This window comes from Electrophorus electricus, chromosome 2, assembly GCF_041902795.1.
Source record: "Electrophorus electricus isolate QZ-2024a chromosome 2, ASM4190279v1, whole genome shotgun sequence".
NCBI lineage: Eukaryota > Metazoa > Chordata > Actinopteri > Gymnotiformes > Gymnotidae > Electrophorus > Electrophorus electricus.
In genome coordinates this window covers 30954020-30981845 of record NC_137498.1, presented here as the reverse complement: position 1 = coordinate 30981845, position 27826 = coordinate 30954020, and the positions used below count along the sequence as shown (strand labels likewise).

Genomic DNA, 27826 nt, shown 5'->3' with positions numbered 1-27826 from the left:
TGTGTAGTTTCGTAGCAGTGGTTAAAGTATTTGACTAGTAATCATAAGGTTACTAGTTCAAGCCCCATCACCACCAATTTTCCATTGTTGGGCCCCTGAAAAAGGCCCTTAACACTCAGTTGCTCATGTTATATTCAGTCATAAAGTCGCTTTGGATAAAAGTGTCAGTTAAATATTTGTGCTTTGTATTATACACAGTTCAAGTGATATTGATTTGTAGTTCATTATGCCCAACTGTATACAGTCTATGGTTTATACTCCATAGAGTGGGTCCCACACCTGGAAGCAGTCATGCATCTCATAAACATCCAGGCCACTAGATGTCAATGTAATGGTTATTTCATAATGTGAAGAAGAGTTTTTTTGAAAATTACTTATTTCTCCTATATACTTTTTTCTCCTATATGATAAGTCGGACGCCGCCATCTTCCTCCTACCAAAATATAAACAAAGGCTGAAACGGGAAGCTCCGGTTCAGAGGGAGGTCGCGCGCTGGACAGACCAATCGGTGGCCGCTCTGCAGAACGCTCTGGATGACGCATTCTGGGACATGTTCCGGCGCAGCACTGATGATGTCAGCGAGTTTACGGAGGCAGTAGTGGGGTTTATTGGGAAACTGGTGGTTGACACGATTCCAAGAACCACCATCAAGAGGTTTCCCAACCAGAAGCCCTGGGTGGACAGAAACATCCGCGCGGCTCTGAACTCTCGCACTGCTGCCTACAATGCGGGGATCATCAGCGGGAACATGGACGAGTACAAGTCTGCAGCATACGGAGTGCGCAGGGTGGTGAGGGAGGCGAAGCGGTGCTACGGGAAGAAATTAGACACACAGTTCCAGCAGAGTGGCTCCAGATCCCTGTGGCAGGGACTACGGACGATCATGGACTACAGGAGCCCACCCTCTGGACTGATGAGTGCGGATGAGTCTCTGGCGAACGAGTTGAATACATTCTTCGCTCGCTTCGAGGCTACATCTAGCAGCGCTAATGACAACGGCGCTAGTGCTAACAGCACTAATGCTAGCAGCGTTAGTGCTAATAGTACTATAGGCGCAGCCAATGGCGCATGCGCAGGGCCCACCATAGAACAGCGCCCTCTCATCATCACGGAGTGACGTGAGGAGAGTGTTTAAAAGGGTGAATACCAGGAAGGCGATGGGACCAGACGGTATCTGCGAGAGGGTCCTCAAAGCCTGCGCAGATCAGCTAGCCCCGGTATTCACCGACATCTTCAATCTCTCCCTGACGCTCGGTATCGTCCCGTCCAGCTTCAAGCGATCCACCATCGTCCCCGTCCCGAAGAAACCTCGCCCCTCCGACCTCAATGACTACCGCCCTGTTGCCCTCACATCAGTCGTAATGAAGTGCTTTGAAAAGCTAGCCAGAGACTTCATGGACCCACTGCAGTTTGCATACCGCCACAACCGCTCCACTGACGATGCAATTGCGTATCTGCTCCACACTACGCTGACTCACCTGGACGAAGGGAGGTGAAATTATGTTAAAATGCTGTTTGTCGACTACAGTTCAGCATTTAACACCATCATCCCCTCCCTACTCACTACTAAGTTGGGGGGTCTAGGACTGCATACATCCCTGTAAGACTGGATCTCCAACTTCCTAACAGACAGACCACAATCAGTACGGGTGGGCAACTGCGCCTCATCCACCCTCACCCTCAGCACTGGAGCTCCTCAGGGTTGTGTCCTAAGCCCCCTGCTCTACTCACTGTACACCCATGACTGCACAGCCACTTCCAGCTCCACCATCATTGTCAAGTTTGCTGACGACACCGTTGTCATGGGTCTGATCTCGGACAACGACGAGAGGGCCTACCTGGAGGAGATTAAACACCTGGAAAACTGGTGCCAGGAAAATAATATCCTCCTAAACGTCAGTAAGACAAAGGATCTGATCGTGGATTGCAGAAAGAAGCAGGAGCGGCACTACCAACCTGTGAGGATCAGTGGAACCACTGTGGAGAGAGTAGATAGTTTCAGGTACCTTGGTGTTCACATCTCGCAGGACCTGTGCTGGTCCCGCCATACCAACTCCCTGGCAAAGAAGGCTCGTCAGCGTCTTTACCACCTCAGACGCCTAAGAGACTTCAGACTGCCCTCCAAGGTACTGCGGAACTTCTACACCTGCTCTATCGAGAGCATCCTCACGGGGAACATCACAGTCTGGTTTTGGAATAGCACCAGGCAGGACAGACAAGCACTCCAAAGGGTAGTGCGTTCAGCAGAGCGCATCACTCACACGGAACTTCCTGACCTGCAGACCATCTACTACAAGCAGTGCCAGACCAAGGCCAGGAGGATTGTGAAGGACCCCACCCATCCCAACAATAGACTCTTCTCTCTGTTGAGCTCAGGGAGGCGCTTTCGCTCCCTGAAGACCAAGACAGAGAGACTGAAGAGGAGCTTCTTTCCACAGGCCATTCAGGCCCTGAATCAGGGAAACTTATAAACTGTGGGGACCACCACCACCATGTAACATAACTGTATAACTGTGTGTGTATATATATGTGTGTGTGTGTGTGTGTGTGTGTGTGTATATGTATGTATGTATGTATATATATATATATATATATAATATATATATATATATATATATATATATATATATATATATATATATATATATATATATATATATATATATATATATAATATAATATAATTTTCAATTACCTTGTAACACAACTGTAAATATGTTATTCTACAAAATGGATCTGTACATTCTGTACATTGTGTACATATATACACAACCATGTACATTGTACATTGTGTATATAATCATAATATACATATATTGTACATACATTGTTGATATATTTTGTACATACATAGAATATATATTTTTCTCTTTGCATATATATATTTCACATATATAGAATATCTATATTTCTCTATGCATCCCTGTTTTCTTTTCCTCAGTTTGGACAGAGCACTCTCAACTATTTCACTGTGAGTTATACTGTGTATGACTATGTATGTGACAAATAAACCAAACTTGAAACTTGAAGTATTCAATAAATTAATGAGTTGAATGATCAATACATTATTGTCCCTGTAATTTAATGTGGGAAATTTAGGAACATTCTAGATTGTAGTGTTTGGTTTTTCTAGTTCTGCTGATCTACTAGTGTTCTATTAGTTCTACTGTCATTACATTACATTACATCAATACATTGATATCGCTGTCAATGTAAGTAATGAAATTTACCATGTAGTTGCTCCCAAAAACGTGACAGTCATTCAAACCCATGAAGAGCACAGGTGTTCATTTTTCCTGCCACAAGCAAGGAATGTATTATTCATGATTATTTATGCAGTTGGTCGATATAAATGGTCTTCTTCAAAGTGATGGCAAGGGTGCCTTAATACCATACACTTAATTATCACTGATACAATTCAGTTGTAGGTGTGGATTCTGTACTATGTAATGGGCATGTGGGGTGGTTAATGGGTTGAAATTATGTATAAGGGTAAGTGTAATGAGGTTTAATGGTATGCTATGTTGGTTGTGAAAAAAAGTAAAGCCTTAGTCACTATTCTTATTCACTTCCACTTAAATAAAAAGTGAAAAATAACTAAAAAATAAAAAGAAGATAGATATGCTGTGAGAAATTATCTGACAATTCCTATAGTGTAGATAAAAACAAGATTAAGAATCTTACCCTAAATTGATATGGGTTCTCTTAAAGGGAAGAGTAGGGATTGAACTCTATATTTTTTCCGAATCACCCAAATGGTGGGCTTTGTTTTATTAATTATAATTTTATCTATTTACAACAAATAATAATCACAAATGCAATTGGTCCAACATTAATGATCCGGTATTAACACGTGCTCAAAAATGCAATCCGCATATGACTTAAAGTTCTGAGCGCATGGCTCTCACAAAGCGATGTCCCTTTTATTAGCAGGTTATATTACTCAGTTACTTAGCAAACCAATTGTACTCAGTTATATCTAACATGGACATTCCACATTCCAGCTTAGTACACAATACATCCATTTGGTGAGTAACAAGTTTCAGTCCTATTCTTGGGTCAGGTAACTCAAAGGAAATCTCTGTAACAACAGACTCAGTTGACTCTTCAGCTCCTCCTTTTATTCTCTCCCAAGCCTTTTTCTCTGCTTCTAGTTGTATCCGTTTTTTCTCTTCTTTTGCTTGAGGCAGAGCCTTTCTTTCTCCTGCATTTCTGCACTTCTTGCGGCGATTCTTTCTTTTCTTCTGAGTCGTTTCTTCCTCACCTTAAGTTGTCTCCTTGTCAACCACCATAGAGACTGGGGATTCTACAAGGGATGGCATATTTCCTTTTACAAAGCAAAAAAACAAAACAAAACAAAACAAAAAAACACCCATTATGAGAGAGAATGTTCTGCAGCCCAGCCACTGATTATCTCTGCATCTCTGTATGCAGCTTGGCAGTTTTGTATGTCAAACAAAGTGGAAAATACAATTAGTAGAATTAGAAATTTCAATTTTTAAAACTACATATTTTTATTTTCATGTAAAATACTCAAAACTCATACAGAAGGGGCTCTGCGCAGCTTTATTTTTAATAACAAAAAATCTGAAGAAGGCTGAAAAAGGATTAAACAGATGTGTGATTTCCTACCTAAGGCACAGAAGCTTGCAGTATTTTCAGTAAATATAGGTTTATTGATCTCTTTCATGTCAATGCAATGAAGAATTGATCTCCAGTGTATCACTAGGGGGCTCTGTGCACACAAAAACATCAAAAACCTTTAATGCGTTTAAACACTGCATGACGTAATTAAATTTTGGAAATACTGTATATGAAAACGACAGCAGGGAAGGTTTAACATGGAATACCTTAACATGGACCTTGTGCAAGTGCATATTGAGAAGTCTGTTTTAAATGTAAATTACTAATTTTTGTTTCAACTCATTTAATTGTCCTGGAAATAGGATTAGACATTAATAACCTATAATTAGATATTTCTAACCAAAAAAAACAAAAAAAACAAAACAAAATGTGCTCTGGACTGCAGGTTTAAGACAAAACATAGATCTGCAACCAAGTACTAGCCTAAACAGGATTATCATATGCAACCTGGCATCATCAAGAGTCATGAAGCATGCAGGGAAAACTCAAAAGTGACCCCTCTCACCTTGGAAACCACCTTCCATCATGCAGAAGTCTCAGAGTCATCAAATCCAGCACAGAGAGACACAAGGGCAAACTTATCCCCAGAGCTGTGGCCCTCATTAACCACAGTGAACATTTGGCACTTTAGCCTATCATCTAGCATCCTCTTCATTATAGAGTTCCATTGCTTGCACTACACAAATGTAACTTTCTATCTTTATTATCCAGAATAGAACTGTATATGTACAGAAATGCCCATTTTCCTACAGTAATATACTATAAATGTTTTATATAACAATAGGTCACAATATTACTATAGAAATTTTATTATATATTCTGTGGACTCAACTGTGGACTCTACTGACTGTTTTAGTCTATTTGATATGTTACATGTACAATGACCTAGTCAAATTAATCATATTTGTAACATATATGGCATATAAAACTAATTGTGAAAAGCTCAGCAATTATATAGGTCTTCCAATATAGATGTTATCAATTTAAAGATAGTACTCTGTATCCAACCTTATGTACTTCACTACAATTTTGAAAATCTCTTACCGCAGTATATATAGTTTATGCACTGTAATGTATGTGTGTGCATGTATTTCACTATATCTTCTTCTTTTTTCTCTTTTTACCCACAGTATGGGATTAGATATAATAAATAATTTATGTCTATGTCTGTAACAGTTTAAAAACAAAGTCACTGAGTGTGTCCAGATGAGAGTTTAGGTGAGTTAGGTGTAGTTAGGCAGGCACGGTAGTCATGGTAGCGCTGTAATCATAGGAAATCTCCTGCCTCTGTCATGGCATGTACGTTTTGCTACACCAGAACATTTTGTTCTGGAAGCGAGGTGCACACACCACATGGGGGACCAGCAATTAGGCAGCAGGGTACTCGAGAGTGCTCTGATGTGCCTGCGCTTCAATAGAGACAACAACCAGAGGGAGTCCCTGTGGAAGTGCTCTCGCTCTCTCTCTTTTACCCCTCTTAAATTTTTGGTGGAATGTAGTTATTGGGAGGAATATCTGTTGTTAATAAATAAAAGGACATTGTGAGCACATCTATCATTTTGTGTTTCTGTTTTGTTTTTAACATTTTGTTAGTCTGTGCGGCCAAACCTTTCTGCATAGCACAGCTATACATTACTATTACTATACATTACATGACTTACTGTGTATGTAGTTATTTTCATAAGAAGGTTCTGTAGAGGATGAGGGACACAATATGCAGCCTTTTCATCACTTTCAGTCTTAATTCTGAGATTGTTTTTAGATATTAAGCCTATCACATACATAATTTTCCATGGGTGCTCCTTTTGCACAGACCTTTGTATTGCATGTGTTAGTGACCTCTTAGCCACTTCCTATTCAGATGGTACATAAAGGCTCACAAATAAACCATTTTACCCATAACACTCATCAGTGCATTTTTCAACCATAGTTGTATAGGTTAGTAAAGTAAATGTTGAGGAAGAGAGTAATTTCTGCTTACTTAGTTCAGGCTTGCTGCTGCAGGGCATCTGGGTAAAGGAATCAAGGGATAGAAAAAGAGAAAAAGACACTGAGACTTTTCAGAACAGATTCCAAATGACCAGCAGTTTGCTAAGCTTCTTTGCCTTGAATTTAGTATACCATTAATTCTGAACATGTACATAAGTATCCTGGCCAGTAATGCTTCAGGGAATCAGATATGGGAATTCACTACCTATACAAAACCTGGAAGCCACCAGGTGTTCACATCACACCCTGCAGAACCAATATAAACAGTGAAGAAACAGGCAGTCAAGATAAAAAGCAAAAGGGCTTCAGAAGAAAGTGGCTGTACCATGATTTAATTTTGTCTGGACAGATAGAATGTATCCTTGGGATTTGTTCTAAACAGACTTTGGATGTTAAAGCATTCTTTTTTGTTTGTTTTGTTTTTGCCAGTCATAACAATGAGAAGAACTGAATGTCTGAGTGCCCTGTGACTATGCACTGCCATCTCTTGCATTTGGCCTAACAGATTTAGACACGCAAGGAGGGGGCAGGGTTTGAAGTCATGGAGGCTGTGTAAAACACACTGTAAAACTGTTTATTTAATAACTGACAAAAATTGGCAATCTAGTTAAAATTAACAAATATGTTATGGATTTTAAAACACAGCCATAGAGAAAGAAGAGTCATAACAATGCCATATTTGTACTTAGTGATTTTAGCAAAAATGGAGCATATCTAGACTGGCCATTTGCAATTTAATAAACTGTTAGAAAAGGGATCTGTACACTGACCATTTCTAACTAGAGCTATTATACAAACATTTTAAGGAAATAAATAATGTTACGTGGAAAACTGCTTCTGTGTAAATATGTCCCTTCTCCATACACATAACAGATGATTAATTGGATCTTGACATATACATTACTTCCTAGACCATCTTAACATCATAATCAGTGGTGGTGTTTTTTGTTAAAACGAACAAACAAAAAAACTAAAATCAAGTTGTCCTGTGTCTCAAAGTATGATTTCAGCATTCCAGCTCCTACTGCCTACAACAGTCACACACAAACTGATTTCAGTTCATCATCAGGATCAACACTGCAACAGGAAATTATACGCATCACAGTGCAAACAGCAGAAATGACTCCTTGCTCATTGAGCTCTTTTGAAGGGGATACATAAGCAAGAAATTAATGCTTTGAAATTAAATTACTATGGAAAAACAACAATAACAACAAAAACATTTTAAAAAACCCAGGAACTTTATCTGTCTCTAGTCTCCTGTCCAGTCTCTGGAACAAGCACACGTGCTCTGCTCCCATGTCTCAAATGCCCACCCGCTGCGTTATCCAGCCTCTCAGTGTTCTCCTGCCGTCGCACCACCAGAGCTGCTCTTCAGGCCGCTGTTGAACCAGGACCGCCTGCAGGACGGACCAGGCCTCCCACATCCTCATCTCTCTGCCTCCACGGCGAGACCTGGCTGCTCAGAGGATGCCTGCTGGGTGAGTGCCGAGGGCCAGTCCGATGCCACTGTCTGGGATGGCAGCTGAGCCGCAGCCCAGAGTCCCTGCGGCCCGGGGCTGTGTGCAGCGCCCATGGACCAGTTCATATACGGGGGCGGCGAGGTGGCCATGGGTGCCATGGAGCTACCAGCGCTCATGCTCTCGGAGGCTCGGAGGTGGGAGAACATGGTGAGAGCGTCCGGGAAGTTGGGCGGAGTTGCCGGGGTGTTGGAAGGCGTGCACATCTGTTGCAAGAGATGAGAGATGGGTGTAAGCAAGAGTCTCGTTAGCAGGTTTGGATTTAATTCAGAGGCAAACTTTGTTTATAGACAGTTATAAACATATAAATATCCTTTTCACTCACAGTCAGGTACTCCAAGACTAGCGATCAAGACAAGTGTTCATTGCTGTTATGTACACTACTACAGAAATCCTTTATATCAGCTAAGTCACAGATGACCTCCAGAAAAGCACACACGCACATGCACACACGCGCACGCACACACACACACACACACACACACACACACACACACACACACACACACACACACACACACACACACTTTAATAGTCAGTAAGGCATAAATATGTCACTTGAAACACTTATCTGACTTGGTTACAACATGGAGGGGTGCACATGCAAGAACAGTGAAGCACCATTCTCCTTCTGAAAGAATGCCTCTGTCTGAGAGGCTCAAGCAGGCAAGAGCTGTGTTATTTGAGATGGCTCCTTCTCTCAGCCTTCTGCTCACAAGTCCTGGTGTTCATTCTTTTAGCAGATTTCAGGAGGCCTCTGAGCTCAGTAGGCTTGAGCACATTTCCCATGCAAGGTCATTCCTGGCACATCCGGGAAACCCCCCAAACTGATTTAGCACAGCACTGTCCCACAGACATTCTAACGGCTTCCTTGTAAAATATGTACATTTGGCTCCAAGTCAAATCAACCAAAAGATGATTTCATTGTAACGAAATGTGGATGGAGTGCTGAGCTGAACACACTCATAGAACTGTCTTCAAAAAATAAATTTATAGTAATACATTAGCCATAACCAGTAATAAATGTAAACAGACGTTTATATAGTATTAGAGATTAAAATTTCTAGATTTGGCTGGCATTGTCTGAATCATAGTAAACAATGAAAATCAGGCAAAGGCATTTTTATATCACTGTACATAAAAAATCTTGAGGTTAAATGTATGTTTAACTAATAAATTAAGTAATAAGTAGTGTATATCATTTGCTTAACGGGATCGTTGGTTTGGCACCAATATGCATGCAGTTTGGCAGATCACTATCCTACATATTTTTTTGTTTTTGTTCAGGCGATAAACATAACTGTCGGAAGTTGTATCTTGTTCTCTCCTTTTCCAGGAATCTCTCTCCCCCACGGCTTGGGACATGTTTACAAAAAATCAACTTGTTAAAAATATAGAATCAAGGCTGACAGACGTTAAGTGCCTAGACAGCAAACTATTCATTAAATTGTGCCTTTGTAGACTAACATGAAATCTCGACCATGGGAAAACGCGTGGCAGATATGTTTATTTTCGCCTGACTCATGTACTCGCTCACACAACATGGCGGAAGTAAAAAATTGAGAACCATTTATAAATAATATTATTATTTAAACTCACCATTTGGTGGCTGTATGGAATATTAGCTTCTTGGAAAAATGCGCTAAGAGCAGTCTATAACAAAAAGAAGGAAAAACATGTTAGCTAGCTAATATCTGTAGTGTTAGTCTAATTAGCTAATACTAAGAAATGTGCATATAACAGGAATCAGGCTACCCTCGTAATTAAATCGATAAGTTAAATAGCTCCACGGTATAGCTAGGTTTTTCATTCATAACGTTAATTAGCTCGCTAGGATGAGTTACTCAATTTTGGAAGTTTTAAATCAACCCATAAAATGAGTGATGCATGCTCGTGTTCTTGCCTTCTTCACTCTAATTTCTAGGAAACTTTGAACTGCAAAACATTTTTGTGTTATAGTCTAGATAGCCAAACGAAATGGATTCAGTAGTAGCTAGCTAGCTAAAAAACTTGTACAGGCTGGCAAGCTAGCTAGTTACATTACATGCAGTATTATGACCGCAGAGGTGCATTAACTAGTAAATAACCTGCTAAAATAACCTACCTCAAACTGCCAGTGTGCCGCTTGTAGAAGCTGCTTTGCTTGGTCTGACGCACATCCAGCTATTAAGACAAACTGGTTTATCATAACTTGATGCTTTAGTTCTTCCATGCTACTAAGCAATCTATCAGTCTATATGAATCGCTTCCCTTATACTTCTTCCAACTCAGAGTGGTCACTCATATCGTACTTGCTGATGCAAAATATTTTGCCGTGTACGTCGGTGTCCATAGCGCCGCCTAATGGGCGCACCCTGTAACCGTCAAAACTCCCGGGATTCTAGAAAAAAAAACGTATTTCTTGTACGCCTATAAAACCAAACGTTAGTGAGTACACGAATAAAACTAATTGTTTTTACATTGTATTTGTGCTCTATAGAAATCCGTTGACATTTGTCGGCATTGGATGAATAGAAACACTTCCTAGATTTTTGTGCTATATTATAGTAACATTTTCATTAGCTAGAGTAATCATTTGCATCAACATAATTATGCGTCTACTCAAGTGCAGAAGCCCACTTTTACATAGTCTTCAATTATTTTTAATATCTTGCCTTGCTCTTTTATAGGGACAACCTAATGTATCTTCTGATGTACTCAATAAATCGGCCAGTGTAGACAGTGTAAACAGTGTAGACATTAATCTGATAGTTAGTTATATAAGCAAATGTACGTCGGTGCGCCTTTAGCTTCGATCCTGTTAATTAAACATGCACCTCAGTGTGAACTTTGCCTACATAGCAAATTTGCATCTTCGTTATTTAAAGGGGACAAAAGAAAACGTGCCTGTGGCGTCTGTAGACTGGATTGGATGAATAATCTGTTTGTCACGATGACAAATCCAAGCACAGCCTATCTCTTAAATAGCTAGCACTTCCCGGTTTGTTGTTTTTTAGTGTTAGTGTCGTCTTTAAAGCGTACGTTATCATAAAATAGGTGGCTCGCTACGAAAGTTTATAGCCTCTACGAATTTGCGTTTTTGGAAAGGCGAAGCTCCTTTCTGAGCTATCTAAAAGTAGATTGACCCTAGCTATCTAATTATTGCGTTTGTAGCTAGCTGGCTTTACAAACTAGCTAATTAGCCAGCTAGCATAACGTTAACGTAAATATAGCTAGCTACGTGGGTAAATGGCGATTGAATAGTTACTTGTCATCTTTAAATTAAACTATTTATCCAATTGAACGTCAAGGAAATATCGTTTGGTATTGGTTTTAAACCATAGAAGCAAATAACTACCCGACGTTGGCATCTCTGTCCTTGTAAATTGTCGCTAGCTCCCGCAAACAATTTGCTCTCCTAACTAGTTAGCAAGCTAGTTAAGCGAGTAGTTCGGGTAGTGAATCATGGGCTCAGTCCTTGGTCGAAGGATCGCTGGGGTGGAGGACATTGATATTCAGGCTAACTCAGCATACAGGTTTCCACCTAAATCTGGTAAGTTTGTCGGCTTGTTTGACAATTACTTAGGTTAGCTAAAATGGCTAGACTAGCTTGCTAGTTTGATTAGCTAACGCAAGATAACCTAGCTGTTTGTGTACTAGCTAGCTATTTAATAATACTCTCCCACAGCGTAGACAGCGGTTAGCTAACTAAGTTACCTAACCAGCTGCTCATGTCTGTCATTCTGTTTATTCTCTGCGATAGAAAGAAAAGTTATACGTTGCGATGCTTTAGTTGATGGGGTCACTAACTACAGTTTCGGTGTCTTGTTTTGTGATTTCAGGGGTCCACAGCCTTTTATGATGTTCCCTTTGATAGCTTTATTAATGAATCGTAGTAAAGGCTTTCAGATCATTGCTATTGGTTAACATGACCCACTATAACCTATATACGATATCTTAACAGACTACGCCAAATGTTTTGTAATGGCATGTTAATGGATGGTGCGAGTTACATAACAGATTGTTTGGGCTGTTGTTTTTTGAAGGTGAAACTCAATCCAATTTGGTTCCCTCTTTTCCTCAAAGGGAATTATTTTGCTAGTCACTTCTTCATGGGAGGTGAGAAATTTGACACACCCCACCCTGAAGGTTACTTGTTTGGAGAAAACATGGACCTCAATTTCCTAGGCAACCGTCCTGTGCAGGTGTGGAAGTGAAAGGCTTTCCTCAGAAGTTTATCATAAGTCATCATGTTTCTAATTTGGTGTGTTTAAGCTGTTATGATCGTAACATCTCTGTTAACATTGATACGCAGTTTCCCTATGTGACCCCAGCACCTCATGAACCAGTGAAGACATTACGAAGCCTTGTTAACATCAGAAAAGACTCTTTACGACTTGTCAGGTGTGCACCTTTCTAAATTTACTCATTTTAATGCAGTGCTCACCTCTTCAATGCCATGGTTTAAAGCAGAAAAGGAGGATTAGTTGCACCTTATTGAATATGTTCAACTGCTGATTCAGAGGCTGGGAAAGGAACCAGTTAAAAATTTGAATTTACATTAGATCACACACAAAGTCTATGGAATTTCTGCAGAGTTTGAGGTGATATTTTGTGTACTTTACAGGTACAAAGATGATGGTGATACACCCACGGAGGATGGAGTGAAGCCTAAGGTTTTATATGGAGTGGAGTTCACCTTCGACTCAGACGCTCGAATTGCTATCACTGTCTACTGCCAGGCGTTTGAGGAGTTCACTAATGGAATGGCAATGTAAGGATAGCTGTGTATGTTATTAGACCACATTACACAAACCCTGGAGAGGCAAACTTCAGATTTTTCTGCCTCACCTTTGAGGAACTGTTTCTCAGCCTGAGGTTCATAGAGGCAGATAAGCTTTTATGTTCATAAGACAAACATCTTAACTGATTTCAGTCAATCTAGTCTTATTTATTATACACTTCAGCTATTTAGGTATTGCTGTCATATAAAAGATATAATGCCTTACATACAGCTGAAATTGCAGTTTTAATCATCAAGGTTTTTTTTGTTTTGTTTAATTGTTTGTTTTTGTATTATATGCTTTAAAAAACATCTGCCATTCTGGTTAAAATTTTGTTGGGTTATACGCCAAGCTAAATAAGAATAATAGATGTAGGCCTGAGAACCACGTGAAGAGATATTCAGAGCCCTTAGCAACAAGAGTGTTTCCATGGATATACAACATGTTTGCAGTGAGCGGGAGGATAGGCTATGTATAGCAGAGTTCTATAAGCACCTAATGGCTTTAATTAATTAGCCTCTTAGATTCCCCATTTCCTCCATTTGTGTTAATTCAATGACTTGGCTCACAGATGTCTAATTTCATAAAGTATTTACTTTGAGTCATATACATGATCAGACATTCTTAAAATTTTCTCACAAGCCCTGGGGATAAGAGAACAAAGAAAAGTATACAATTTGATGTCAAACAAATAGATTTTGTGTGACTGTTTTGCTGTCTTTTTCCCTGAAGTTATAATCCCAGGAATCCTGTGATGATGTCTGAAACAGTGCACTACAAGCGGGGAGTGAGCCAGCAGTTTTCTCTGCCCTCCTTCAAGATCAATTTTTCTGAATGGAAGGAGGAAGATGTGAGTTCTGTAACCACCTTAATGATGTCACAATCATCTTTTATGAGGACAAATATTGCATTTTACCTCTAGTACACCTCCATTTTTAGTAGAATGAGATTAGTCTAACAGATGACAGACAAAAACAGACATTTTTAACTAGTAACAATATGAAAAGGCTTGATAATTTGGTAATGGCGAAAATGCAGATAAATTTATTTATGTCTGTGTACAGTATATCTGCAGAACCACTAATAAGTCAGCTTTCAGTTTTACTTCTATTTGAAGTCCAATGAGTATATGGGGATAACTTATTATTGGATATATGGTTTTCTAGAAAGTGATCAACAATCATGAAGCAAGAGAATATCTGTGTGTGAATGGTGGAATTTAAGAATAAATGTAATCTCTATTAAAAACTACACATTTTGTACTAGACAAAAAAAAATAGAATTGATGAGTAATAGAACAAATAATTAGAAAAAGCTTATATGAAACCACTGTAAAGGCAGCAGCTGTTGTATATAACAGCAGACTAGGAAGTTGGTGGACTGATAGCTATGATGCCAAACATACATTTCCAGGATATTTTACAGTATTTCATGTAAAAAACATGCTTAATTTGTCTAACAGAAAAATAGATATCTATAAACATCAGAATATGCTTTGTTAGCCCTTACATTATACTGTCCTTTTTATGAACAAAAACATTTTAAAAAAAATAGTCAAGGATGTCTTATTTGGTTTGATTTGCATTTCTGCAAAAAGGATCTCTTAGCAGCATGTGCAGCAGAACAGGAGCTTAAATTATGCTAGGAAAAGCTTGTCCTCAATAAACATAAACTACATGTATACATATTTGACTACACTGTCATAAACGATGTGAAGAAACCATTTCAATATGGCTTAAAAAACAGCAAGCCTATCCTTAAAGGACCTGAGATTAACAGCCAGTCCTTCTTGGCTACTCCTCTTGCTAGAAGACATAATAGTGCAACAGGGATAGAAATCAATTATAAACTATCAATATTTCAAATGTTTTAAGTGAACTAAAGGAACAATTTAAATATATTTTCTCTAATGCCATTTCAGCTGAACTTTGATTTGGACAGAGGTGTTTTCCCTATAGTCATCCAGGCCGTGGTGGATGAAGGAGATGGTGCGTGGCAAAGTTGGTGATGTGTCCTGGACAAGAACATGTCTATATATATATTACTCTCATTCCAAATCTTATCACCCATATTGTGTGCTGTGTCTTAATAGAGGCCAGTGACTTGGGAATGATATTGGCTTGGCACAGGTTGTTAATTGACACCTTTTTCTTGCAGATTGCTTGGGACATGCACATGTGCTATTGGCTGCCTTTGAGAAAGTAGGTGGAGCCAAACTAAGTTTTGAGATTAACCATGTACAAAATGGTCAATATCTGTACAGTACCAAACTATGATGAAAATAGTGACTTAATTTGCGTGTTGAAGAGAATACATATTTACTGGATATTGGAATTGGAGAGATGTGGTGTTTTGTTTTTGTTTTTTTTTGGGGTTTTTTCCCCTCCCCCTTTGGCAGCATGTTGATGGCAGCTTCTCTGTGAAGCCCTTAAAGCAGAAACAAATCGTAAGTAATACATTTCTCCATTCATTCACCATTTTACTTATTAAACACTGCGGAATGGATTATTGATTTGTTCATGAGATCACCTTACATTTGTGCTAAGTGTCTGTTGTGTCACCTGATATCCCTGCTGACTGTCCATAGGTGGATCGGGTTAGTTACTTGCTCCAGGAGATCTATGGCATTGAAAACAAGAACAACCAAGAGACTAAGGTGAATGTAATCCCCATTTTCAGTTAGACTTCAGTTAGACTTGTCTCTGTCACAATTTGAAATGTGAAAATCTGAAATTTCATAATCTGAAAAGAATTTTGCCGCTTGATAACGTATTAATATAAATTAATTTCTTTTTAAAAAAAGAATGCATGGTGAGAGTTTTCAAACAGAACTGGCCTGTGGTTTGAATGTCAAAACCTAACCTAACTTTCTGTCTGCTATCCCTCCACCAGCCATCTGATGATGAGAATAGTGACAACAGCAATGAATGTGTCGTGTGCCTGTCGGACTTACGTGACACACTCATCCTTCCATGTAGACACCTGTGTCTATGTAACTCGTGTGCAGATACACTGCGTTACCAGGCCAACAATTGCCCCATTTGCAGACTGCGTACGTATCACCTGGATCATTTAACTACAGCATGTTTATGATCAGAACAAGTGATTAATACATAACAGGTGGTTTTAAGTAGCCATCTCTGTATCGACAGTGTTTGGAATGGTGAAACTGGTCTGTGTGCGTACATATGTGTGCATGTGCAGCATTTCGAGCCCTGCTGCAGATCCGGGCGGTGAGGAAGAAAGCCGGTGTTCTCTCCCCTGTCTCCTTCAGTCCCGTGCTGGCTCAGAGCATGGAGCATGACGAGCACTCTGTACGTGCCCTACCCTGCCTGCACTCCTCTGAACAGTACCATTAGTACAGTCATGAGCATTGTACCCTTACTCTAACAAGCATGTACCCTAATCATTACCAAACACAACAAATTCTGATACACTATGTTTGGTAATGATTAGGGTATCAGAATAGTCTTTGAAATATACATGTGTTGATTTCCTCTCAGAGTTCATGTTGACCAGGTCTGCATTTAACTAGTGCTTTCTATGCAGTATCCACCAGTATTGGTTTGTTCACTCTTTGTATCTCTTTGGGTATGTTGTCAGAGTTCTGACTCTGTTCCTCCCGGCTTTGAGCCCATCTCACTATTGGAGGCTCTGAACGGGCTCACCGCCATCTCCCCCGGAGTCCCCTCCGCCCCTCTGTACGATGAGATCAACTTCTCGGGGAGCCTCAGCGGAGACAGTAGGCAACTGAGCTCTCCAGAACACTCTGGAGACAGCGGCCTTCAGAAGGGCAAAGTCAGCAAGTCGCCCGACAGGTAAACCTGCCACCACTGCATCTTAAAGAAGTCATTCACCTCAAAACCAATACGAAGTTAATAGGAAATGATTATGCAAATTCAATCATACTAACCGGACAATCTCATTTAATCTTAGTAAGGTTGGATCAAATTAAAGAAGTAGATTCTATTTCCAGATGAATTAAAATTATCTCCCAATATCAGTTGTTCTCATATTTATCTTTGTCTGTTGGAGTAATTGACTGAAATGAACCAAAACACAGTTGGCCCCAACATTGATCATCAGCTGCGTTAGCATGGCTGAGGCATTCCTTTAGATCTGATGTGACGCATCACTGAGTGCGGTTTAAAATTAGCTATGTCACGAGTTGATGACAAAAGCAGACTTCTCTCTACCTTTGCAATACTCAGAGGACATGACCTCCTCTTGCAGCCAGCACTGGGGCCAAGCCAGGTTGGTGGGGCTCGGAGGGCAGCCTGGGAGGTGGGGTGAAAGGCCAGGTCACATCTTGCAGCCCACAGGGTCTTCCCAGCTGAAGTGTTCTCTGCCCTGTCCACAGCACCCTGCGCTCCCCCTCCTCACCCATCCAGGAGGAGGATGAGGAGAAGCTGTCAGAGTTGTCTGACACACAAGCCCACACCCTGCTGTCCAGTAGTCCCGCTCCTACTGAGGTCAGGCTTGCTGGCCAATCCTGGCTTTTGTTTTGTTTTGTTTTGTTTTGTTTTACTTTCTGACACACACACACACACACACACACACACACACACATACACACACACATTAACCCTGTGGCCTCTCTCACTCAAAGGGCACGGCAGGAGAGGATGCTCCTGACTCTCTGTCTCCAGAAGATGGTTAGTGGTGTATTTCATATAATCCTAAAGATCCCAGAGCTCTTTCTGCCCAAAACTCCATATTAACTAAAGTCTCCTTAATGGGAGACAAACTGAAACAAAGATCCAGAGATACGCAAAGTGCAATTGTAATTTCTATTATGCAATCTAACTACAAGTGTAAATTGCAGAAGGGCACACATATCTGATCTAAGCTTATCTCTGGCTGAAGTAGCTTATTACAAATGGCAGAGTTGAAACAAGGTATAAAACAGTCTCTCAGGCCTGGTCCTAGAGTCCTATTTCACACCCAGGACCATTTGTATGTGTGTTTCTGTACTTGTACATGTGTGTACCCTGCTCTGTACAGAGGACAGGCTGAACTCGGAGGGGGAAATTGGGCCTGACTGTAGTAGTGAGCACAGCAGCCTGACTAAAACTGAAAGTGAACCAACTGGTGAGTAGCCTCTTTGGTAGGATGGCCAGACTTCTACCAAAGACCCAGTTGACCCGATTGAGAAATACTGTTGCAACATAAATTTAACAAAAGTGTGTGTGGCCCCGTGTGTGTGCACGGCCCTCTGTGGGTTTTCTAGCAGGCACTCTGCATCTCTTAACTTGCCTTGTCAGCTTCACAGTCTAACCTGTGTGCAGTCTAACCTGTGTGCTGTCTTCTCTCTTTCTGTTTCTCACTTCTCTTGCCTGCCATCTCCTTCCCCTTGCTCTGGGCAGCTCTAGGTCCTGATTCCTGCTCTATTGGTATGGAAGAGTAACTCTGGTATGTAGGCTGCTCTGCCTCAGTCTTTCATTATCCTTTCCTCTGTTCACGCAGACAAACTAGTGTGCTTCATGTTTTCCATAACCCTGGAAACAAAAGTCCATAAATGTTGAAAAGCGAGTCAGTGGGTGCCATGGTGCCTGCTTGTTTCTTCTTGGCCGTTAAACTACAGTGTGATGTAGACATGTCTTTCATCTCATCCGTCGTGTGGCCTTGGTTGTGATGTCCCTCCCACCTCGCAGGTCTTTCGGGCTCCATGGAGAGCCTGGACACTCAGGGCACGAGCTGTTCCAGCCAGCCTCTCCTGTGTCCCACCAGCGGTTTGCACATGGAGGATGAATAAAGAACCATAAACCCTCCCACTCCCCTTCCTTTCTGTGGAGCTTCTCCTATCTGCGCCAGTGCCAGCCTCACTGCTCCTGACGCCCCCCCTCAGCTCCTCGTCAGATGGGATGTGTGTTCACGCCACCCTCGCTAATTACATCAATCCTGCCTCCTGTCCAAGGTGTACTAGCTTTAATGGCAAGTCATGAAAAGAAAAGGTCTTGTATTTCTTTGTTCCTTTTACCACTGGATGATTTTTTTTAAATGTCTATTTATTTTAAAATTCTGACAAATTTACCATAAAAATAAACAGGCCAGCACAAAGCCAACTGCAGAGATAGGAGAACAATCTGTGTATTTTGCCTGTTCTTTTTGTGGCAAGTGTTCTTTTGAGGCAAGTGTGGGAACAATGAGGTGTATCACAACAGACACCATGCTAACCAGGTCTGGTTAAAGCACATCTTAATAAGCAGGAAGTCTCAGCATTTCAGTCTTGATGTCTTTATGACTGTAATCAGTGTTGATAATAATATAGAGGTGTGGTGTGAATTAACACTTTGTGTATACTACAGATCTGTAACTTTGTGAATTTCATATGAAGTAATGTTTTATAGGAAGTGTATAAATGTTTTGACTTTTTTTTTTCTTTCTTTTATTAATTTAAGAATAGTTGCAAACGCATGTGATTGAGAGCTGGCCCCTGTGTGTTTGTATCATACAGGCAGATGCTTACTTCAGTTTTCTGACCAAATAATGATATAGTGAATTTACACCTCCAACATATGTTTTGTACAACAAACAATGCACTACATAATGTGAAGTATTTATGATCATTCCTTAAAGTACCTTGTTTTAAGTTCTTTATTTTACAAATGAGATTCCCTTCCTTTGGTCTACAGCTGAGAAAGTGTTTTATGCATGGTTGCAAAAGTGGTGGATATTGGATCCTGTCTTATATTTCTGCCTTTACCATTGCTAGTAGGCTTCTGTGCTTTGTAAAAGGAAAGAACTGCTTAATGTGCACATGCACTGATGAGTATACTCTCAGCATGCATTTATTTCATCATTGCCCTTATCTCATCCAACCCAAAGCACCATGACTTGCAGTGTTAAACTGTCTTGTAAATGTAGCATTATGCATAGAGGTATACGTGCCTTTGAGCAAGAACAAATGTTGCTACTTAATCGTGCTTTGAGCTGTTCTTTTCCTCAGTTCTTGTGATGGGGGAGCATTTGGAAGCTAGAGATAGGTGGGGGTTTTTGTTTTCTTTGTTTGCTTTGGGGGGGTTTTTGTTTTGTTTTTGCTTATGGCATATGACCATGCATTGAACTAAGCTCTAAAGTTTGTAGTGTTTGTGTAGTATGACTGGTTCTGAGAGTATTTCTAATGATCTACCAATGAAGGATGAATCTTTGACTATTTAAATAGGTACTATATTGGATAATGAAGCTAGTTATTTGATATGTGTGGGTGTGTGTTTGATACAGATATGTTTAGTGCAACATAATTTTGAGCGGATCAATAGATTTATGGTTTACTCATAGATGGTTGCTCTATAAATGTATTTGAAACCTCAGATATGTAATATGCAATATCGATTAGTGGCTTCTTATTAATTATCAGACTAAACTCTGCATGATATGTTGGTACTTAATACAGCTCTTGGCAATGGAAGATGCTCACTTATTTATCTCCCTCTAATAGTGTGCCATTTCAACTTGATCCACTGTGCCTTCTTGTTCCTTGTAATATTGGCCTGGTATCCAGGATGTTAACATTGGGTCAGCCATGGTTTTCAAGCTTAAGATTAGCATATGTTCTGTCCAAATGCATAGTATACTGCTGCATGTGAATACCAATAAAACTAATATTAAAAGTAGCTTGTCTCTGCTAGTTTCTGTCAGTGTTTAAATTTCTGAACATGCTGTCCACCTACTATGGATTATTGAATAGTGACTGAAACTGGGAATTAATTGCTGAAAGTCAATGAAGGAGTTATTGTATTACTGTTGTAGTCATAGACTAATATGTATGATGAGGTATGGAGGGTTTTGTTTAGGCTGTCACAGCAAGTAGATCTCAATCATATAACAACACTAAGCATGCCTATGCTGCAGATAACAGATAAGGGCATGTGTCCGGTCTGGGAGAATTAGACAAATGTTTACTAAAACTAAAAACAATCTTGTACAAGTAAGACTTAAAAGTTTCAAAATGTAATTAAATTTTAGTAATCCTTAAGTATTAACATGTGCCCCTTTTGTGTTTTGTAAGTCCATATACTTTATTGCAAGTGCATAAACATGTTTGTGACAAACAAGGAATGTAAAGTATCCTTATGCTTGACTACTCACATTGTTGTAACAGCATGTGGGAGTTGGTATAATAATCCATAATCAATCCATGACATTTTGTATGTAGGCTACTTCACTTTCATAAGTTAATTAAAGAATGATATTCAGTGTATATTAACATTGACATCTGCCGTAGTCCAATAATCCTTACTATCTGGCAGTGCACATATTCAACTGCCTGGTGAAGACTTTTAAAAAGAGAAGTAGAAAAAGTTAAACACTTTATTGAACAAATCATTTCAAACTGAGATCAGCACAACTCTGAATCTTCCAAGTTTTTCCTCCACTGTCTGCATTATTAACAGAAAGTCCTTTAGTTTATACTGTCTGACTTGGTTGTGTGACATCATGTCTTCTACAGTGTTCACAGAAAGCCAAGTCCCACCCATCCCATGTTTTCCTGACTACAGCCCAGCATGTCTGGTTATGCAGTCTTCTGCTTCAGCCTGTGTTCCTTGCCTGCTTCAGTTCTCTCTTCTGTTTTAATCTCAGACTTTCCTCTGCAACAACCAATGGACCAATCCAGAGATGGTTTCTCCCTTTTGAACCTCCCCTTTTTATCCTCTATCCCTGGCCTCCCCCCTTCCTTTCCAACTCCTCCTTTTTATCCCAACCCCACCCCCTTTTAATCCATATTCTTATACTTTCATCCCAACCTCCCCATTTATTCTGTCCCCATTCCAGTAGACACCTATTGTTCTCCTCCTGCACATGGCTTCCCCAATTCTTTGTGGCCTTCCATCACCATGGCATTCTGTTTAGTAAAATTGTAATTCCTTACCAGTCCTCTTTTGAGCATCTCTATTAGGAAGATCTTGAGTACTGCATTTCCATCACTTCATGTACACTTGTTGACTCTACATGATCCACCAAGCTCCCATTTGTCTGTTTCCTGGGTTACCTTGACTAGGTCATTTGCTTTATCCTTCTTCCATCTTCCACCTTCTGCCCTCAGGCAATCCATTGAGCCTCATGGAAGATCAATGTTTCACTTCTGTGCTTTATGTATTCTGACTGCTAGAGTTACTTTTGTTTTATTTTATTATACATGTATTATATATGATTTAAAGTAAGGTATCAGAAGGACAGGTATAGGGATGTGGGTGACTGTAGCATGCTCTCAGAATGGGGTCAATTCCTTGGCCCAGTTGCTGGGATATTTACGTTTAGCACATTTGGTAGAGCAACTCAGAATTATTCAATGTAACAAAGGTAGGTGAGTGTAATGTTAGGAGTTTTGCACAAGGGCTCATATTGGTATAGCATAGAGCACTTGGCCTGACAGGGACTGAACCCTAGTCCACCACATGGGAGCCAGTAGTGGAGGAGCAGGATCAACCTGCAATAGGACTGTAGAACTGCACCTGTCCAGCATCATCAGAGCTCTTGAAATGTGGAAGTCATACTCCCAAGAAATCTGCTGTGCACAGTTAGTATACTCACAAATATTTTATGGTTTCATTAGATTAGCATGTCTGATATGGACTGGGATTACAAAAGACAAGTGGACTGGAACATTTTATTGAAATTTTTGGACATTTATTTGGCCATGCTAGAGTCAGCAAGCTAACCTCTGAGTATATTCTTGGGCCAGTAATAAATGTATGATAGAGATTATAGCTGGACAAAGCAGCAGGAAGTTTAGACTATTGTTACATGCGGCCATATTTATACTAGCTATTATTATTATTATTATTATTATTAGTAGTAGTAGTAGTAGTAGTAGTAACAGTACTAATTGTAGTAGTGTTGGAGATAATACACTCACTTCTAAACAGCATGTCAAATTTAGTTGTCCCTCCCCCTGACAGATAAACATCAGCACTTGTTTCTAATCCTGGCTCACCTTTGGCTGGTTCTGGGCAATTAGCTCTAACTCATAAAGGTTCAGTAACCAACCCTTCCCCTGTCTGAACCCTTATTTTCCGTGTATAGTGTGAAGCCTTCTTCACTGACTGGTGTCCCTGGTTATGCATAATACCTTCTTTGACCCAGCTTTTGGGTTTTTTTTTTTCCCATCAAAACATTATTAATACCAACAACATTATACAATAATTTAATTAGTCATTGATTTATTTAGCTCAACACTTGTTTTTTTTTTTCTATAGTGTGCCCTCTGCTGCCGATGGAGAAAATTACATGTTGCTCTGTTCAGTCTGCATTCTAATCTTTGCAATTAATTTTTATTGTACAATATGTATGTATTTTAGCGTATGTTAATGTGCTGTTATTCTTTTAATGTTCAGAGTTTTTGACAAAATACATTCCACAAAATGCATTTGTTTATTTTTTCATTTCTGTTCTATGCTGCATGTATATTAACAGTTTGTAGGAGAAAGTACAATGAATTATATTATTAATTATTTACATATACTATATTTCATTATATTATAATTTTATTATAAAATATTATAGTAAAACATTAATTATATGATTATATAAATTATTAATTATATTCTGTAGCAACTCACACTATGCTCAAATTATTGAATATATTACATATTATTACATATATAAATATGTGTAATAATTGTACATAATGCCACTATGAATTCAGCAAGTTGTCTGTTTAAACCTTTGTGTATGTGATGCTCCAATCAAGTTCCTCACCCAGGCTAAAGTGGCTCACTGCCTCTGAGGTGATTAGTGTCTCTGTTGCTCTTGTTCAGTGTCAGCAATTAGCTAATTCCACTCCAGGCTGCCTAATTAGGCTCACAGTTACACTATGGCTTTCTCATGGTTACTCTACGAATTCCTTTCTCTGTCCTGATGCTTCACAGAGCTCAATCAAAGGATTTCCTCTCATCTATAGGCAAACCAGGGGGAAACACAGTCCACTAGCCAGGATTCATCAAATGCTGTCCATAAGTAATTAAACAGTGACACAGTGTTGTTTGCTTGTTTGTTTTGGGAACTCTATTCCAGAACATTGGATTTGAAATGAAACAATAACTATGAGTAGAAGCGTAGCTTTAATTTGACTGTACAGCTGTACAGGGTGAACTCTACTACAACCATTGCATATTTTCTTGAATCATGAATGTTATTGTCATGTTCATTATATGGCTGTAAATCCTTGGCTGTCATTCCTGCTTGAAATCTGAGATCTACACATCACCGGATGCTGAGGATCTTCCCTTTGGCCAGGCCTGTAATTCGTCCAGTTTCAGTTCCTGCTTGCTTTGAGCTCACCAAGCAGCAGCACACAGCTGGCCAAAATTCCCTGAGCCACTAACTGGGTAAAAGTTAGGTTTTTTTTAGGACTGGGTAAAAAGGGTTTCTTCTTCAAAGTATCCATCTCATTTGGATGTGCATACCCTGGGATTAAATCTGTGCTGTGCAAAAATTTGTCTGTGCTTAAATTTTATGGTCGCTATTTCATTAAAAATCTAATTTGCTAGAACACAATGAAAAATGTGTCCCTATACAGTTATCTGCAAACCTATAGACTAACTCAAGCATCACAAGTTAAATAAATTTAGCAGATTGGAACAATTTAGCAAATTGGCTAAAACAGGTCCTTTCCACTTTAATGACTCCCCTAACCCACTTTGTCACATGAAATCAGGTCTTTCATCCTTCTTATGTTCACACACACATACTTCCATGGCTTTGTTAAGTGAGCCACATGCCATTTTCTGTATTCGTGGAGGTTTTCAAATGAGGAGTAATTGCATTATCAAAATAATGAAATTATTATTGTCTTGATTCATTTAAATCACTCTGAATTTGTTCATCTCTTTGATAGATGACACATTTTACATAATTCAATATCACTAGCTCACCTGTACATCAGTCAGGAAATTGAATCAATTTACAGTACTTCCTTTGATCTTAATGGCAGCAAATCCAAGTAATTACAGACAACAAATGCTGAATAATTATACAGCACTGGTGGCATGAAATAGCAAATTACTGCAGTATAAGTCCTCCAAACGATCTGCTATAGGTGAGCCCACAGTACTCATATGTTGTGTCTCTGGGGGTGTTTTCCAGCTTGCATTACACAGAACCCTAATCATGGTTGGAATTGCAGTAGATGGAGTTAAGCAAGCTGTGCAGCCTGGTCAGCAGTGCTCTGGCGTATTAGCACCACATAAGCCTGCCAGACATCTGTGGCTCATGAAACTCATGTGCACAACCGTCTAAAGAGGACACTGTTGTAGGAGCTCAGGAGTGAGGGCAGGAGACATCACGCGCGTGCACGCGTGTGTGTGTGTGTGTGTGTGTATGTGTGTGTGTGTGTGTGTGAGGAGAGCTGTACTAGAGAGAGAGGCTGAAGAGGACAAAAGAGGGCTGGCTGAGAGACTGCAAAAAAAAAAACACATCACAGAGTCAACCCAAGAGTAAATGAATCCAGCCAGCCAGAAAGAGGCAGGAAGTCAGCAAGAAGGTGGAAGGTGGAACGTTGCTTCTCCATGCACAGTGGGTCTGCGGGCAGCATATCTGTGTGCAAGGATGACCCAGTAGGTAAACAGCTCTCCTTTCCATGAGCTGTTTTCCCTAAAGCCTGCACTGAGCATATCTGGTTCTCCCTGTCAGCAGAGACACACACTCCATGCCAGTGAGTTCCGCAACCTCACGCCACAAGACACCCTCAGCGTGTTTGAGTTCCAGAGAGAAGCTGAGAAATTCACAAAGGGCAAAGAGGTCTGCCGTGTAGGCTACATGATGCAGTCCTAAAATTATGACCCTCGAAAGGCTGTAGCAGGTTTTTTGTTTTGTTTTGGGTTTTTTTAGCCCTGTCTGATCAACAAAATTAAACAAAAGTACATTAAATAGCTGAAACATTTAGTGGCAGCCAGAATTTAATAAATTCTTTTTAGCCAGTATTTTGGCATCATACCACTTAAGTATCTTGTTGCCATGGTAGTGTTAGTGACCATGGTGTCCATATGTTTACAGTATTTGTTAGTCACGTTAGCCTAAAATTTAGCCTAGACATCAAACATATATGAATTATGTGAATAATAATTGTGTAAATTTGATTTCTGCTAACACTTTCATTTAAATATACTGTAACCCTTATCAATGTACTAATTTTAATGTAGTTCATTTTACAGTAGTTCCTAAAATGTTATTTCTACCAATTATGTAGCTCTTGAACATAATACTGAAAAATGGTCTGAAATTTGCCAAACGCAGAATGACATCTTTTATTTGCACTGTACACAAAAAATGTGGAAAGAGGATTATGGATGATAGGTTAATTTGATTGTGGGCAGAGGGTTGAACTCTTGGCTGATCTGCAGATAATCCTGTGTTTGTGCTCTCATGTTAGAGCAGGATTATGAGCCCTTAGTCCTTTGGGACTGACACCACCACCTCAGGTGCATCTGATTGTCTGCCTGTCTGTCTGTTAGTTGTAGCTTTCATCTCAGGGTCTAGGGAGTGCCTGCTCATGCATGCTGAAGTGCTGAGCATCCTAGGCCTGTGTTCTGTGCTCTTCATGGGCTGGTTCAAGGAAGGACAGCTGCTGGCTTTTATCATTAGATCAGGCTGGGACAAGGAAAAATTGCAAAAGGTAAAGTGTATACCCTTTAAAATCACCCATTAACACATATATTGCTGAATTAACTCTTAGAGCCTTAATTTCCAGTGGAATTAATACAAACACTTTATCCAGCCAGTTCATTATAGTGGCTCTCTTGCACAATTTGTGTTACTCATCCACTCACCCTTCACCAGCAGTCTATTTGAGGACAGGAACAGGGTGTGTATTTCTAATAAAGTGGCTGGTGTGGATGAAGGTGTTGATTCAGTCTTGGGGATTTTGCTCTTTATGTGCTAGTAGATTATATTCTCTTATTAGTTCTTGTGCTGTATATCAGTGTTGCTATACACTTTCTTTCACTGAAAAGTTTAGGTATATTAAACATCTAATTTTAAGAGGTCTTTTTTAAGTGTGATGACTTTGATGAAGGAAAAAGTAATCAAAATCTTTCAATTAATCAAAATGACTTTTTAAAATTAAAACTTAAATTAAAAACTTAAAACTTAAATTATAACTTTTTAAATGCCCCAGATTTTGTACTGCCTGGATGTAATCCAGGACCTGAATTGGACATGTGGTCGAGGAAAAGATATCTGTAAACTTTACGCTTTACATGTAAAACTCTATATTTTTATAATCTGAATGATCATGGATTCAAATGATAAAAACTATGCTAATAAGATTGAAAATCAAACCTGCGTCCATACAACATTATACACTTATAGTAAAACCATGTTAACAGCAATATAAAAGTGAATTTTCACTTTAAACTGTCGTATCCCTGCACTGTTCTTGGTGCGTGTTTTCAACAGGATGCCCCTGTCTGTGCACGTTCACGTGCTGGCTGTGCACCGGCACTGCAGGCAGCAGGGGAGGGCCTTCGTCTTGTTGTGGCGCTACCTGCAGTACCTGCGCTGCTTGCCTGGCGTACGCCGAGCCCTGCTCATATGCGAGGCATTTCTTGTGCCCTTCTACGAGAAGGCCGGCTTCAAGGAGAACGCTCCTTCAGACATCTCAGTGGGATCGTTCTGCTTCAGAGAAATGGAATACACGCTCAGGCGACTGTCTTACACGTGTCGCAACAGCAGCTGTTGACAGGACATCGGCTTTAAAGTAGCAGGCACGGTGCTTGCATTATGCACAAGCTGCAACAGTCAGTATCGCAGTTTTCTTTCATGGTGTGTGAAGCAGGCTGACTCTTTTTGGAGATAAAAAATGTTTCTGTGTGATGCTGCAGTGAGAGTGTTGTGACATGGCATTTTTCAGAATGATAATTTATAGGGTAGCCTATAAATGTATTGGATAATTACAAATATATCTGAAAA

At 39.8% G+C, this 27826-nt stretch overlaps 3 protein-coding genes across 9 annotated transcripts; 2 read left to right on the top strand and 1 right to left on the bottom strand.

Moving 5' to 3' along the window:
• Positions 1 to 7193: 7193 nt before the first annotated feature.
• ubald1b (UBA-like domain containing 1b) lies at positions 7194 to 10598 on the bottom strand. The gene is made up of 3 exons (XM_027005416.3): positions 10258 to 10598; positions 9753 to 9806; positions 7194 to 8359 (listed from the first exon to the last, which is right to left on the bottom strand). Exons 1-3 carry the CDS (start codon positions 10363 to 10365, stop codon positions 8063 to 8065), a joined length of 459 nt encoding a protein of 152 aa, XP_026861217.2. The 5' UTR covers positions 10366 to 10598; the 3' UTR covers positions 7194 to 8062.
• A 510-nt stretch (positions 10599 to 11108) lies between these two features.
• Positions 11109 to 20532, top strand: mgrn1b (mahogunin, ring finger 1b). Of its 7 annotated transcripts, XM_081698681.1 has the most exons (18): positions 11110 to 11685; positions 12219 to 12337; positions 12448 to 12536; positions 12760 to 12906; positions 13649 to 13766; positions 14838 to 14904; positions 15074 to 15117; positions 15315 to 15362; positions 15504 to 15572; positions 15809 to 15968; positions 16121 to 16230; positions 16520 to 16734; positions 17150 to 17170; positions 17277 to 17388; positions 17526 to 17571; positions 17921 to 18007; positions 18283 to 18328; positions 18571 to 20532. In XM_081698681.1, exons 1-17 carry the CDS (start codon positions 11598 to 11600, stop codon positions 18321 to 18323), a joined length of 1581 nt encoding a protein of 526 aa, XP_081554807.1. In that variant the 5' UTR covers positions 11110 to 11597; the 3' UTR covers positions 18324 to 18328; positions 18571 to 20532. The 7 variants fall into 7 exon arrangements, 5 of the variants coding, with proteins under 5 accessions (XP_081554812.1, XP_081554802.1, XP_081554807.1 ...); XM_081698686.1 differs by lacking the exon at positions 17921 to 18007 and having other exon boundaries at positions 11109 to 11685; XM_081698676.1 differs by lacking the exon at positions 18283 to 18328 and having other exon boundaries at positions 11109 to 11685.
• Positions 20533 to 25465: 4933 nt separating this feature from the next.
• aanat2 (arylalkylamine N-acetyltransferase 2) lies at positions 25466 to 27816 on the top strand. The gene is given in 3 exon segments (XM_035529127.2): positions 25466 to 25629; positions 26375 to 26536; positions 27314 to 27816. Coding segments are annotated over 3 exon segments (609 nt in total). The 3' UTR covers positions 27597 to 27816.
• The last annotated feature ends 10 nt before the right edge of the window (positions 27817 to 27826 follow it).